Genomic DNA, 13,512 nt, shown 5'->3' on the forward strand with positions numbered 1-13,512 from the left:
TCACTTGATATGACTTACTCATCCAGAAAAAAAGGGTAAAGAAAACAGGCACCAGTGCGTTATATACCTGGAATCCTAGCTACTCGGGAGGTTGAGATCTGGGAATCATGGTTTGAAGCCAGCCCAGGCAGACAAATCCAAAAGAATCTTATCTCCAATTAACCAGAACTTAACCAGAAGTGGAGCTGTGGCTCATATGGTAGAGCACTTGTCTTGAGTGAAAAGCTAAAGGACAGGTGCCCAGGCTCTAAGTCCAAACCCTAGTACCAGCACAAAGTAAAAGGGGAAAGGGAAAGGGAAGATGGAAAGAAGAAAAGGAGGGAGGGACCGAGGGAAGAAGGGAGAGAGGGAGGGAGGGATTATTATATTTGTATTTACCCAGCTCCAGATCCCGAGAACTCCATTTTCCTGGGTGTGACCATCTCTTCTCTCTCCTGCCCCCACCTCTCCTCTTATAGGTTCTCCTTTCTTTCTGTTCAGTGGAGTATGGGAGAAAAGTGGCAGCAGCAGAAGCCCAAGGGAAAAAAATCAGAATCTGGGGAGAAGCCTGCCTTCAGTTCTAAAGAGCAGCTCCATTCTGACATCCAGAAAGCAGAGTGTTTGCTTCACAGCAAACAATCCAGGTCCCACATCTGATAAATAGTATGCAGCCACCACCCCCCACCCCAAATCACCCTGCCATTCACCAACCCCAGGGCTAACCTGCAGAAGAAGCCACATCTCAGAAATACAGGTATCAGGCCATTGATAAAGAGGAGACTTTAGACCATAGGAAAAATGGAAAACTGCTTTCCACAGCATCAAAGAAAAATGAGCAGATCCTGGAGGGAAAATTTCAAGAAGCCACAGCCATGCTGGGCCATGTTCCAAACGTGGAGCAAAGGAACCTGGCTGTCTCAAAGGATGGGGATTCAGAGAAACTAAAGGGAAAGCTGCAGTCATTCAGTGTCTCAACAACTTTGCCACATCTAAACCACCCAGCTCTGCACCTTCCTGGGCGAGGATTTAAGAATTTGAAATCTGTCACCCACCAAGACTTGTTCTGTGTGTCCCAGAGAAGACTAGAAGCAATGGAAAGAAAAGAAAGATCTAGGTTCCTTCTACGGAGAGTTTATTTCCAATGGAATAGTGATCTCAGGAGATTGTGAACACACTGGCCCCTCTTGGAGATGGAGTAGAACTCCCAGAGCTGGGAGGAAGAAAGACCAAAGGAATCAAAGTCCCCTCCCATCAATGATTTATAATGCCACATGCCTGTGAAGTCTATATCAAGTTCCTACTCAGAGTCCACTAACCTGAAACTTCAGAAAGCCCTCAACCTTCAAAGCCACTCTCTATTTCCAGCCCTACCCTACCGCTACCCCCAAGTACAGTCTCAAAGTCAAGGAGTGAGAGTACAACCGAATCTGCTAGAGAGACAAGGGAGCAAGAACAAGGCAGAAAACAGGAATACTCAACCTGAAATGCCTGTGCTGACATCCCAGTAGCTAATAGATAATCTCCCAATGATTTGCAAACATGCAGATGCATCATGGCGGAACTCAACCCAAACAGACTATCACTGGAAATCTTGCCTTAAAAACTCTGCGGATGACACTGATCGAGATGCATTGTACTCATAAACTGACCTGCAGAACTGAAACCTCTTTGTACAATTACTTTTAAATAATAATAATAAAGCTCTTTGCAAAAGACATTGTAGTAGCCTGGGAATGTGGTCAGTGGTAGAGTGCTTGCCTTGCACACATGAGGCCCGGCATTTGATTCCTTATTACCACACAAGCAAAAAAAAAAAAAAAATTGTTTTTTAAAAAAGATACTATGGTTCCAGAAATCAACAGGTCATAAACCTATGTTGTACTTCAAGTGACAAATCTAATTAGGAGGTGGGAGGGCAGGGTCTTGCTATCTAGTACAGGTTGGCCTAAAATGCAGCATCCTCCTGCCTCGGCCTCCCAAGTGCTAGGATTTCAGCTAGGCACCACCATGTCCAGCTTTAAAATTCTAGTTTCCTTGGGTCGGGGCGGAGGGCGTGGAAATCCTCCCTTCTCATGCAAAAGAAAACTCCCAGTGCTTCCCTCAGTTACCTCTTCTCCAAATAGAAGTGATCCTCCACACTATGCTAGAAACAAAAATGAGATGGCACCACTTCCAACAGAGTACTCAAGAATGAGAATGAGAAAGTAGGAAGCAAAGTTAGAAACCCAGCAATGGAGGGAAAGGCAGGTTGAATGGGTACAGGCTTTTCTGCTGCTCTCTCTGAAATGTTCACAATCAATCAGATGAAAGTTCCAAGTTTGAAAGCCAATGAAACAGCACAAAGAAAGAAAGGAGGGCTCAGGGGTGCACACCTGTAATACCAGCACTCAGGAAGCTGACACAGGAGGATCAAGAGTTTGAGACCAGCATGGGAAACATAGCAAGACCCTGTCTCCAAAAGAGAAAAGAAAACATTAAACAAAAATTAAATATAGGAAATAGGGGGAGGAGTGTGACTCAGTAGTAGAGCAGTCACTTTGTGTGCATGAGCTCCTGGGTTCCATCCCAGCATCATAAAAAAAACAAACACACAAAGAATAGAAAGCAATTGAGGTGTTTTAAATAATTTCATCTTTAGCCACATAGAAAAAACATTCGTCATGCAGGTAATGAGATCGTGCAGCAAGATGGTTCCCAGGCTCAGTTTCACGATGTTAAATATATCCATTCTGGCCCAGGAGTGCCAATTACATTTCCAAATTGGCAATTACACATAATGTCCCAAAGACAACCACCAAATAATGCCAAACACAAAGCAAATTCCATCCTAAAGCAGTCATTGTTTCAAAACTGACCTTCCGTCTCCTGCCTAACTCAGCAGCCTCACCAACAGCTGATGTACATGAACTAAACCCCTAACGTCTACTGGTCAGGGGAGTCCAAGATGGCAAGATTTACTAACACCCAGGAATAACTCAAACAGCATTCGGTCACCAAACCAAGCCACCCATTTTGCCCAAAGCCTCAAACAAATGACCCAGAAAAAGCAGTATTTGTACCTTATCACAGTCCTACCCAGCCTACAGCTCAAGAAAGAGGGCCCCACCAGGTGCTGGTGGGCCCATCTCTAATCCTAACTACTCAGGAGGCTGTGTTCTAAGGATCCCAGTTCAAAGTCAGCCCAGGCAGGAAAATCTCTGAAGAGTCTTATCCCCAGCAAAAAGCTGGAAGTGGAGTTATGGCTTCAGTGATAGAGGTCTAACCTTTAGGGGAAAAGCTAAGTGTCTAGGCCCCAGTACCACCATGAAAAAAGAAAGAGGCTCTTTGAGTGTGTATGTGTGGATATGGTGTGCACATGTATATTTGTTTGTGTGTCTTGTGTATTCACATGTGTGCAATGTGCATGTATGCGCAAGTGTGGATATGTGTGCTTGAGTGTGTGCTTGTGTATGGGTGTGTTCGTGTGTGTGTGTGTGTGTGTCTGTGTTTATTCTGAGGACTAAGTTCTTGTCCTCAGGAAGTTCCTGTGCCACTCAGTGGTCTCTGAGTGGTCACCTCATGAGGAGAGAACTGATTTCATGTCTGCGTACTCCATCAAGCCAAAGTCCAAAATCAAAATGAGCAGGTAGTCAAAACTGAGCTGTCATTCGTTTTTCCTCTAGTGCCTACCTCAGTTGCTGGCACAAAGTATGCACTGAAAAACCAATCAAAGCAAAAGCCAAAGGCCCAGCTGAGTGGCACATGCCCATAATCCCAGCTTCGCGGGAGGCAGAAGTAGACAGATCAAAGTTTGAAGCCAGCTTGGACCAAGGTAGCACAAGACCCCATCCAAAAAAAAACAAACAAAAACAAAAACAATGAAATGAAAATCTAACTAAAAGTGAAATGGCTGGAGCAAAAATGCCGCAGCGAGCATGAGGCCTGATTTGATCTCCAGTATTAAAAACGGCCTAACAACAACCAAAAGACCAGAACCTGCTGTGAGCAGGCCCTTACGCTTAGTCCCTCTTCACTCTGGCTGCTGAAAGATACTTAAGATGTAGGTAGGGTCTCCCCTCTGACAGTTGTGCCACATAAAAAGCACATCTCGAGGAGAAAGTCTCTGACAGTAGAAGCTGTGGAAACCTTGCTGCAGCGAGAAAAGAAGCTTCTTCCACTGTTGTGTGCTGGAATTCTTGAGAAAAATTCTCCGGTCTTGCAAAGGAAGACATGGCAGCACAGGGCCCCACGTCCCCATCCGCCCCCCTCCCCCACCAGGCCCCTTTGAAGTCAAACCTTGCATTCAGTAAGGCCCACCCAGATCCCTATGGAAAGTAGGGCTGCCAGTCATTCTGCTGACTTCAAATGCTCTGGAAGGTGTGGCCACCAGCTGGCTTCCGGGAGTATCGCCACCACACAGCCCTGGCTACACCCCTAGCCTTTAATTTTGCAAGTTGGTGGTTTGGCTCAGTTGCCATTCTGGACTTCGGGAAGCCGCACCCCTCACGGTGTGAGCAACTGGCAAGAGAGAGAGCCCACACACTGATGGGCAACACATAGACCACACCCTGTAAATTCTAGAATGCTGCACTGGCCGCCACAGGCCAACACCACTATGGGATCCTTGAGGGAAAGCATCTGAAGAGTCAGCTTTCCCTGCGGTGCCAAAGCAAATCAAAGTGGCCAGAGTGGCTCCCTCACCCTGGTTGGCCAGAACAGCTAGGCTCTCACTCCTGTCCCTTCTTGCCATTGAGGAGCTGGAACTTTCCATACTTCACCACGAGTGTCTTCAGGGAGGGTCTGTCTGAGGATGGCTGAGGAATGAGCCACATCCTTGAGAAGACGTGTGCCCTGTTACAGCACCTGCCTCCTCTGGGTCCTGCCGGAAAGGCAGAGTCTCAGGCCCCATCCTGGACCTTGTGAATGAGACTCTGCATGTGCCAACAGCGACCCAGGTACATGCATTTTAAGGCTGGAGAAGCACCACTAGAGGCCTTCTCCAGCCCCAGCCTTGGAGAGCAGACATCTGAGAGTGCTGCTTGTTGTTTGGGGATCTTTCTATGCAGAACTCTAGGATACTCTGTTATCTCCTTCCCTGCATACCCAGGACCAAGGGGCCACTCACTTGCAACATATTCTAAGGAGACACTGCTGGAATGTTCCTGCTGAGCACGGAAATGGAATCTCAGAGGTCCTGGGGAAGCCTGGCCTTGCCGAAGCCCAAGAGATATCTCCATGAGGCACAGTGTTCTCCTCACAGCCCCAGGGCTCCAGTGTCACAGCACAAACGAAGTCTTGTTCCCCAGAACCACAGAGGCATCCCTCCAGGGGTTCTGCAGTTCTGAGGGCAAGGAAAGGTGGTGTTGGGTACTATGGCTCACAGATTAGCGTGGCCACCACCACTGTGAGCTGGAACACCCCCGCTACCCACTCTGGGAAACAGGTCTTGGCATTGTAATCCAATGTCAACCTGACTGCTGTAGCATCAGGTTTACATATGTGTGAGGCAGACAGACAGAGAGAAAGAGAGAAAGACAGATACAAATACAGAAACAGAAAGAGACAGAGCTAGAAAGAGACTTAAAGAAAGGATACCAGGCACCCAATGAATGTTTCTTTCCACGGAAGAGATGGCCCACCGGGCCTTGTCTGTGGAATTCCTTCTCCAGTAGGATTGCTTTGCCTGTCCTCCTAATGCATGTTTGGCCAATTCCCTTGGCACCTGGAAGCAAGGCCAACCCAAGGCTTGCAAAAGGAAGCCCGGGTCTTGATGCCCTCGTGGGACATGCCCTACCGCAGGGTTAATGAGAGTATCTGTCCCATAGGGCTCCGCAATATTACAGTCCCCAATCTGGAATGAGAACATTGAGGCCCAAAGCCTTGAAGCCCTTGTCCAAGGTCATTGGCTGGCTCTTAGGCACTACACAGTGGACCTGATGCTAGGGCAAGGCTGCACAAAAAGGGAGGGCAATTCCACCAGTTTCTCCACCCGCACAACTTCTTCAAGCTTCTCATGTGATCCTCCAAGGGGGGCAGCTCACCCATACATACATGGCAGATTTTGCTCAAGGTAACTTCAAGGACAGGCGCATGCTAGAACATATTTAGGGAAATCCTGCTCAGGGATTGTCACAGCAAAGCTGTTCTGGGTTCAGGATACTGTTAAATCATTTTGGGGTATGGGTCTAGGAGCTCAGGCCCTGGGAGAACAGATAGGGGAATTGTACCTCTACAAGGGCACGTCATTCCATCGCCATGGCCACGAGCCAAATGACACAGTTCCAAAAGCTCTAAGACCCCACACCATCATTACCTAGCCACTACCAAAAACAACAACACATCAACCATCCTGGGAAGCCCTCATCTGCAGAGCCTTCCTTGGCTGCCCTGACTGTCCTATCATCTCACACTACAACAGTAAAAAAAAAAAAAAAAAAAAAAAAAAAAAACTCAGTCCGACAGGACAGTTTGTATGAGTCATGGTTTCAGGGGTCTAGACGCACCTTTTGGCTCAAAAAAAAATGCTATTTGTTCCGATCTATGCCCTTCAGGGACCCACGGGTCAATGAACTAGAGAGAATAAGCCCCACAATTTGTAAAGCTAAGATAGCTTCCACTTTCAAGCACCTGCGAAGTGCTAGATATTTGCTGGGGATGGTCTCCAGGCAATGAATTATTGAGGTGTTGATACATTGAGTGAGTATATATTACATATTGAGTTACTCTATACTCTATATTGAATTATTGGTCTACCTATCACAGCTACTCTTTAGAAGAATCCTGGGAAGGACCATCATTGTATGTACCTCACAGATGAGGAAACAAAACCTTTTTTTTACCTGATCATCAGTGAAAGAGGCCCTGGCAATGAGTCTGAGATCCACCATTTAGCTTGGGTCTGTTGATTACCATCTGCCAAGTACTAAAGGGTGCAGTTCCAGCAAGAAAACCAGCCGTGAGAGGCCCAATCTCTCTGAACAAGGGCAGGTCATCCGAGCTCCTCCATGACAAGGACCTAAGAACTTCTTCTGGGTCACCTCAAGTGACCCAACTGCAATGGAGTATGTGAAGGTCATGGCTACAGCAGATCGCCAGGACAGGATGAGAGGAGGCACTGGAGCTAATCTGGAATCAAGAGTTCCAAGGCGCTTGAAGGTACAGCCCTGATTGAATGTGCCAGGCCAGACCCTGGGTAATTACCCAGCCGTAATGGGATCTGATATTTATATTAGTCATGAGCCTGACAGAGAAAATGTGTTGTTTTCTCAGACACAGCCATGGAAACAACACCTCAATAATTCAATGCATGCAGACCATCCTTGAGCAAGACCAAGCTTCTGCAAAGGACCACAGCCCAAACTGACAACAGCCATAAATTTATGTCCAGCCACACACAGACCTCCCCTCCCCAACCTTGCAAACCACAGCTCCAACAAGGGGGGTGGCCTCAGTTTCCCCAGACAAGGAGGTCCTGTATAAGAACATAACAGTAGACGTAAATGAAAGTGGTCTCAGACCGGATTCCTACAAGAACTAGGGAACTAGGAGACATGCTGAAAGAAGCTCTACCCATGGTGCCTTGCTCCTTCCACTTTCTTATGTGGAATCCAGGAAGAGACAGAATGCAAAGATTTCACCCCTCGTATTGCACACACGGGAAAAGAGAGACCAGAGGTGTTAAGTGACTTCTTCAAAGTCATGGCCTTACCCAGGCTGCCATAGCATACAGCAGCTCCCGGTTCACTACAGTGGAGAACTGGATGGAACCTCAAAATGTCACGGCCAACTGCACAGAGAGCTCTTGACAAAATCCAACAGTGAAAATAACAACAACAACAATAATGTGGGAAAGGACCACACACAAAAAAATGACTGAAATGCCCAGGTTTCCAACAGGGGAAACTGTGGTAGCTTTTCCTTTATTTCCTAAAATTGACCACATTCCACTCCTTTCACATACTAAAGTCACGTGCTCTGTTCTGTTCAGAGGCCAAAGGTACCAATGACGGGGCCACATGATGCTTATAAACAGTCCTGGGTTCCTCTGATCCAAAACAAAGGCTCAGTCCAAGACCAAATGTGTCAGAGAATGTTACCAGAGCTCTCTCCTGAAACTTCTCTAACTGGGAATCTCAGATATTGAAAACACCCAAGTTTCCAGCTCCTCCTCAAGCTCCCTCAGACCTCCACGAAGATGTGTGAAGACCAGCAGAGCTCTGTGGAAAGTCGGCTGAGCTCTGCTTGGGAAGACGAAAATAATTGTTCTAAACTTAAGCCAAATACTTTCTTCTGCACCAAGTTGCAACAAAACCATCAAATACTCGGAAAGCAAAAGGAACGAAGAACAAAAAAAGAAAATCTGATTGCACAAAGAATACAAACCTCAGAGGTAGAAAGAAAAGCTTATAAAAGGCATGAATGACCATTATTGGATAGAGTGAGCTTATTATACATAGTTTAATTGAGCAAATCAAAGGGCAAATCAAGAGACGCTGGGATGTTTTAAAAATGGATTCATGATAGCAAAAAATAACTTGGTCTCATTCTATACTGGCTGCACATCTTTTCAATCAACCACAATCCCTTCTTATCCCAGGTTGATTCTTTCTAGAAACTGCCAGCTATGTCCACTCAGCTGGTCTTGAAAGTACAAAACACAGCCAAATATGTACAGATTGTTTCTTCTAATGATCACTGCCAAAAAAAAATCTTTTTAAACTATTATCTTTAGAAAACTGACAGAAGCTCTGTTTGGTCATCATTTAGGAAAGAGCGACTCTACATGAACTATCTGATGAGTGTTTCATTCACTGCAGTTGTATGAAGTAACCCTGAATACAGATAGGAAGCTATATTTGCAACCTCCCGGAACCACATCTTATTTTGACTTACTGAAAGAAAAAAGTAAAGTTCATAGTGATCAAAAATGCCCGTTTCTTAACAAAACAGGCGATTTTTGTTGTTGTTGTTGTTGTTGTTGTTCTTTTAAGGGCATACATATCACTCTGCCTAGAAATACTTTAGACACATATGACTCCGAGCAGTGTTTCCCCATGAGGACAGTTGGTGAATCTCAGTAAAAGGGAGAAAATCCCAGCACTGGAGCTTGGGAGGAAGTAGAGGAGAGGAAATGGGTAAAGAATACTATGCCAGCCATGGTAAAGGCAGCTTCCTGCTAGGTGCCTAGGGCCTTGCCTAGTCTGGGGGCTTCTCTAGAAGGTGCCAGGTCTTTCTCCCTGACAAAGGAGGGACTCTCCAACACTAAATACAGCTGGTAAGCCAACATCTGGAGGCCTCTGGAACAGGGAGAAATCAGAGGAGGATAAGGATTTTTTTTCTTTTTCTCCCTTATTCCAACACATCAGTATTTTCCAAAACACAAATGTGCTGCCACAAAACACAGCTGAGCTCCAGCACCTAACAAGGATGTATAATTAATGACCAGGGAGAACGAGCTTCTTTCACCCGTGGGGTTTTACAGCCAGCCTCCCCCACCCACCCACCCACCTCCACCTCCAACCTCTTGCCTTCCCTCAGCAGCCACTAAGCTGCCACAAGTTGCTGTGCCCGTAAGTTAGAGGGGTCCTGGGATTAACTTTACTGGGAAAGCTGTTAACATTTAGGGATGGAGATGTCTGTCTTGCAATACTCCCCTAAGCATCATACCCCTTCCCCACACTCTGGATGCTCTTGTCCTTCTCTGATGGAAATTTCGAGGAGCAGGCTCAGTGCTTCTTTTTACCAGGTCTATTATTGTTATCATCATCATCATCATCATCATCATCATCATCATCATCATCATTTTCTGCAGTTCTCAAATACCTTCCCTGTCCCTTACCTCCAGCCAGTTGTGGATGGAGGACAGGGACAAATCTAGGGAAAGGCCACAGCCCAGGAAGTTAGCCTAGCAACCATACATTTAAGGCTGCTGCCGTCGCTGCCGCCGCCGCCGCTGCCGCTACTGCTGCTGCTGCGCTGGTAGGCGTCTGCGCTAGGAATAGCTTAAAGGAACGTCCAGCCGTGGCCTCCGGAGTCCAGCAGCCAGCTTTCAAGCTCCAGCCCCGCGCTGCTGGTGATGTTTCCGGGGACCCAAGACGGATGGCCAAAGGGGCGAGAATACAGGGAACACCGAAGAAGTAGGGGTGTGGGTGAGAGGGGGTGATGTACAAGAAAATCTAAGGGATGGAGTGGAAGGTGACATCCGATTTGCGACCTCACCACGTTCCTAAAGTGGCAGCCCCAAATGGGTTGCCTTCAATTCTGGGATGGATCGCCCCAACTTTTGCTTGCCTTCCACACCTCCCCACACACCTCCGCAGCACCCCACTTCCTCTGTCCACGTTTCTCCCCTGGGATTCCCTAATGCAAACGATTATTCTTTTTTCTTTTTCTCCCTTGCCCAAGGACCTTTCTTTCTTTCGGATCCCCACAAACTCCAATCTCCCCAACAGGCTCCTGAAAGCGCGGACCACTGGGCGCCCCCTCGCCCACCGCCAAAGGGCCGCGGCAGGTGAGCGGTCCGCGCGGCACGCACCTAGCGGGGGCCCCTCGCTTCCTCCATCCCCACGGGGTTGGCTCTCCTCAACCCCGCACCATGGCACCCCAGAGGGGCGCGTCTTCCATCCAGGTCCCGGCCACAGTAGCCAACTACTCTACCATAAACAAGGGGACCGAGACAGCACCGGTGTCCGGGTGTCCGCGTCCCGGGGCGCACCGGCTGGGGGTGGGGGGACCCCCTACACACACACACACACACACGCACACACACACGCACACACACGGCCCGCTGCCCCAATCCCAGGACGCAAGCAACGCGAGGGAAGGGAAGGGACGGGAGCGCGGCCAGGGGTGCGGGCGCGCGGGGAGGTGGGCTGCGGGCGGCGGGGCGCGGGGCGCGGCGGGGCGCGGGGGGCGCGCGTTACCTTGGTCTTGCCCCCGCAGTGGCAGCACACGGTCCACAGGTACTTGAGCGTCCGCCAGAGCAAGATGATGAAGAGGCCCCCGAAGAAAGTCACCATGGAGGAGGCCAAGAAAGCCCACCACATGCGCTGGCCCCGGCTGTCGCACGGCACCTCCATGGTCACCGGTATGATGAGCGCATCCATCTTGGGCTCGTGGACCGAGGACGAGGAGGAAGAGGAGGAAGAGGAGGAGGAGGAGGAAGAAGAGGAGGAGGAGGAGGAAGAGGAGGAGGAGGAGGAAGAGGAGGAGGAGGAGGAGGACGCGTCTAGGCTGAGATGGTTCGCGTGGATATTGCTACTCATTCTAAAACCGCTGCCTCCGCCGCCGCCGCCGTCGCCGCCGCCGCTGCCGCCGCCGCCGCCGCTGCCGCCACCATTTGCCATAGCTAGCAACGGGCGGCCGGCGCCGGGGCTCGGGGGAGCTCCTCCCGCCGCCAGCGCCACCCCGAGCACCCATCGACAGCCATGTTGCCGCTACTGCCGCCGCCGCCGCCGCCGCGGAGCGCGGGGCGCGGGGAGGGGGGCGGGGAGGCGCCGGGGCTCGGGGCGCCGTGCGCGACCTGGCGGGGTGCGCGGGGATATATACCGCCGGCCGCCGCCCGCCCGGGGGAGGGGAGCGGGCCGCGGGGGAGGGGCGCGCTCGGGCGGGCGGCTCCCCCTCCCCGGGCCTGCGCCCCGCCGCCCCGGGCCGCCGCGAGCCCCAGGGGGCGCCGCGGGCCGCTCGTGCCCCCGGGAGGGGGGGTTCTGCGCCGCTCCCACCCCCGGGCCCGCCCCGACTCTGCGCGCGCGGGCCCGGGTATCCTCGGCGCCGCGCCGTGCGCCACGCGAGTGCGCTGCGCTCCGAGCGGGGACCCCGCGCCTGCCCCGCGCCGCTCGGGGCTTCTTCGGCGGCCAGGCGTTAATAATGCAAAAGGAGCCCCGGGTGCCCCCGGTGCCCCCCGCGCCCGCCCGCCCGCCTCCACCCCCCCGCTGCGCTCTGCTTCCCAATCGCCGCCCCGGTGCGCGCAGGGCCCCGGCAGGTTCTCGGCGTCCCGTAGCCCAGCCACTGCCCACCGCCGCCGACCTAGCCCCGACTCGCAGGGACCTCCCCCCTCCCCAGCAGCGTCTCCCAAGACGCGGAGCCTCCTCGGCCTCCCGCGCTCTCGGCCTCCTCGCCTCCTCCGGCTGCTCCTCGTCCCCGTCCTCGCCACCCGAGCCCTTCGGCGCGCGCCCCGCGCTCCCCGCAGCCGCCAGCAGTGGCAGCTGCTGCAACTGGAGCGGGCGCGGGCTCAGGCGGCCCCGAAGCCCGAAGGGAGGAGGCTGGCCTCGCCGACTCGCCAGGGCTTAGGGACCCCTCGGTGATGGCTCAGCCAGCGCCCCGACTTCCATCCTCATCCCCTAGAGCGGGGGCTGGAGCATCCCCAGCCTAGGCGCAAGACTCAGCATGTCTCTCCCCAAGGTGCGCAGTGGGGGGCCTGGGAAGAACCCCGGAGCCCAGGCAGCCCCCTTCTCCCCAAGGAGCCCCCAGTGGGGGACAACAGAAGGAGCAAGCTGGCAGCTCAGTTCCACGGGCGGAGTACCCAAGACAGCAAGGTTTGGGGGACCCTCGACGGGGACCTTTCAACAGGGTACACATACACACCGACCGACCACCACTGGAGAGAGACCACCACTGAGAGGAGAGGCACTCCTCTCAGAGTGTTCTAGGTGCCCCAGGGCCCCCCGTGTGTGGCTGAAGGGCAGGGCCAACTGGGAGCTGGCGGGTGGGCTGTGACTCTGACAGCAGCAGGTGTTTTTCCTGATTAAGCCACAGAGGCGGCCTGGGAAATCAGGCCAGATGATGGAAGGGACCTGGGACCTAGCTCCCTGCACACTGCCAGCCTCCATGGACAACCCTTAAGGGACTGCTCCCCTTTTATGTAGCTTCAGACACCCATCTATCCTGTGAGGAGGGCATCTGGGGGAAGGAGTGCTCCTGGGGAGACTCCTCCACGATGCCTTTCTCCATTAGGGTCTTCCCTCCTCTCCCTCTAGAGATGCAGGAGCCCAGACTTGTTCCACAGCCCCTGTACCCACACCACCATCGGAATTCCCCCTTGTGATGCTCTCAGACACGTGTTCCCTCTGGACACTACCCTCCCTCCAGCTACCCAGCCCAACTACAGGGTTTTCCAGTGCTAATTAAAACGAAGATGATCACATTCGCCCCTTACTGCTACAGAGATTTCCCCGAAGTTTCCAGCTCATTAGTTTAAGCCTAATTGGAATTCTCAAGTTCCTTTCAGCTCTTCCCGTGGTACTTTGGCCTAGGTGAGCATCCTTAACTACACATGCTACCTGCCCAAATGCGAAGCTGGCCTCACTCTTGCCCTTGGGTCTTGGGACACCGGGGAGGAAAAGGGGCCCTGAACCACCAAGCTGAGTGAAGAGGCTTTAACTGACTCAGAACACATTCATTAGTCTCTGTATACACGTGCAAGAGAAAAGAGAGAAGGACAAAGTCAAAGTGGGAAATGGGATAAAGGAAGAGTCCCTTAAGAATTTAACACCCCAAAAAGCAGGAAGTGAATGAGCTACAGAGCCAGGCACTGGTGGCTCACACCTGCAATCCTAG

At 51.5% G+C, this 13,512-nt stretch overlaps 1 protein-coding gene across 12 annotated transcripts in view; it reads right to left on the bottom strand.

Annotated features, from left to right (window-relative positions):
* Positions 1-11,353, bottom strand: part of Kcnma1 (potassium calcium-activated channel subfamily M alpha 1) — a 692,132-nt gene extending 680,779 nt beyond the window's left edge. For all 12 annotated transcript variants that reach the window (XM_048339123.1, XM_048339120.1, XM_048339122.1 and 9 more), the window contains exon 1: positions 10,881-11,353. In XM_048339123.1, the coding sequence (XP_048195080.1) occupies positions 10,881-11,303 (423 nt within the window). In that variant the 5' untranslated portion in view covers positions 11,304-11,353. The remainder of the gene's footprint in view (positions 1-10,880) is intronic.
* Between the last annotated feature and the right edge of the window lie 2,159 nt (positions 11,354-13,512).

The sequence above is a fragment of the Perognathus longimembris genome, chromosome 2 (assembly GCF_023159225.1).
Source record: "Perognathus longimembris pacificus isolate PPM17 chromosome 2, ASM2315922v1, whole genome shotgun sequence".
Classification (NCBI taxonomy): domain Eukaryota; kingdom Metazoa; phylum Chordata; class Mammalia; order Rodentia; family Heteromyidae; genus Perognathus; species Perognathus longimembris.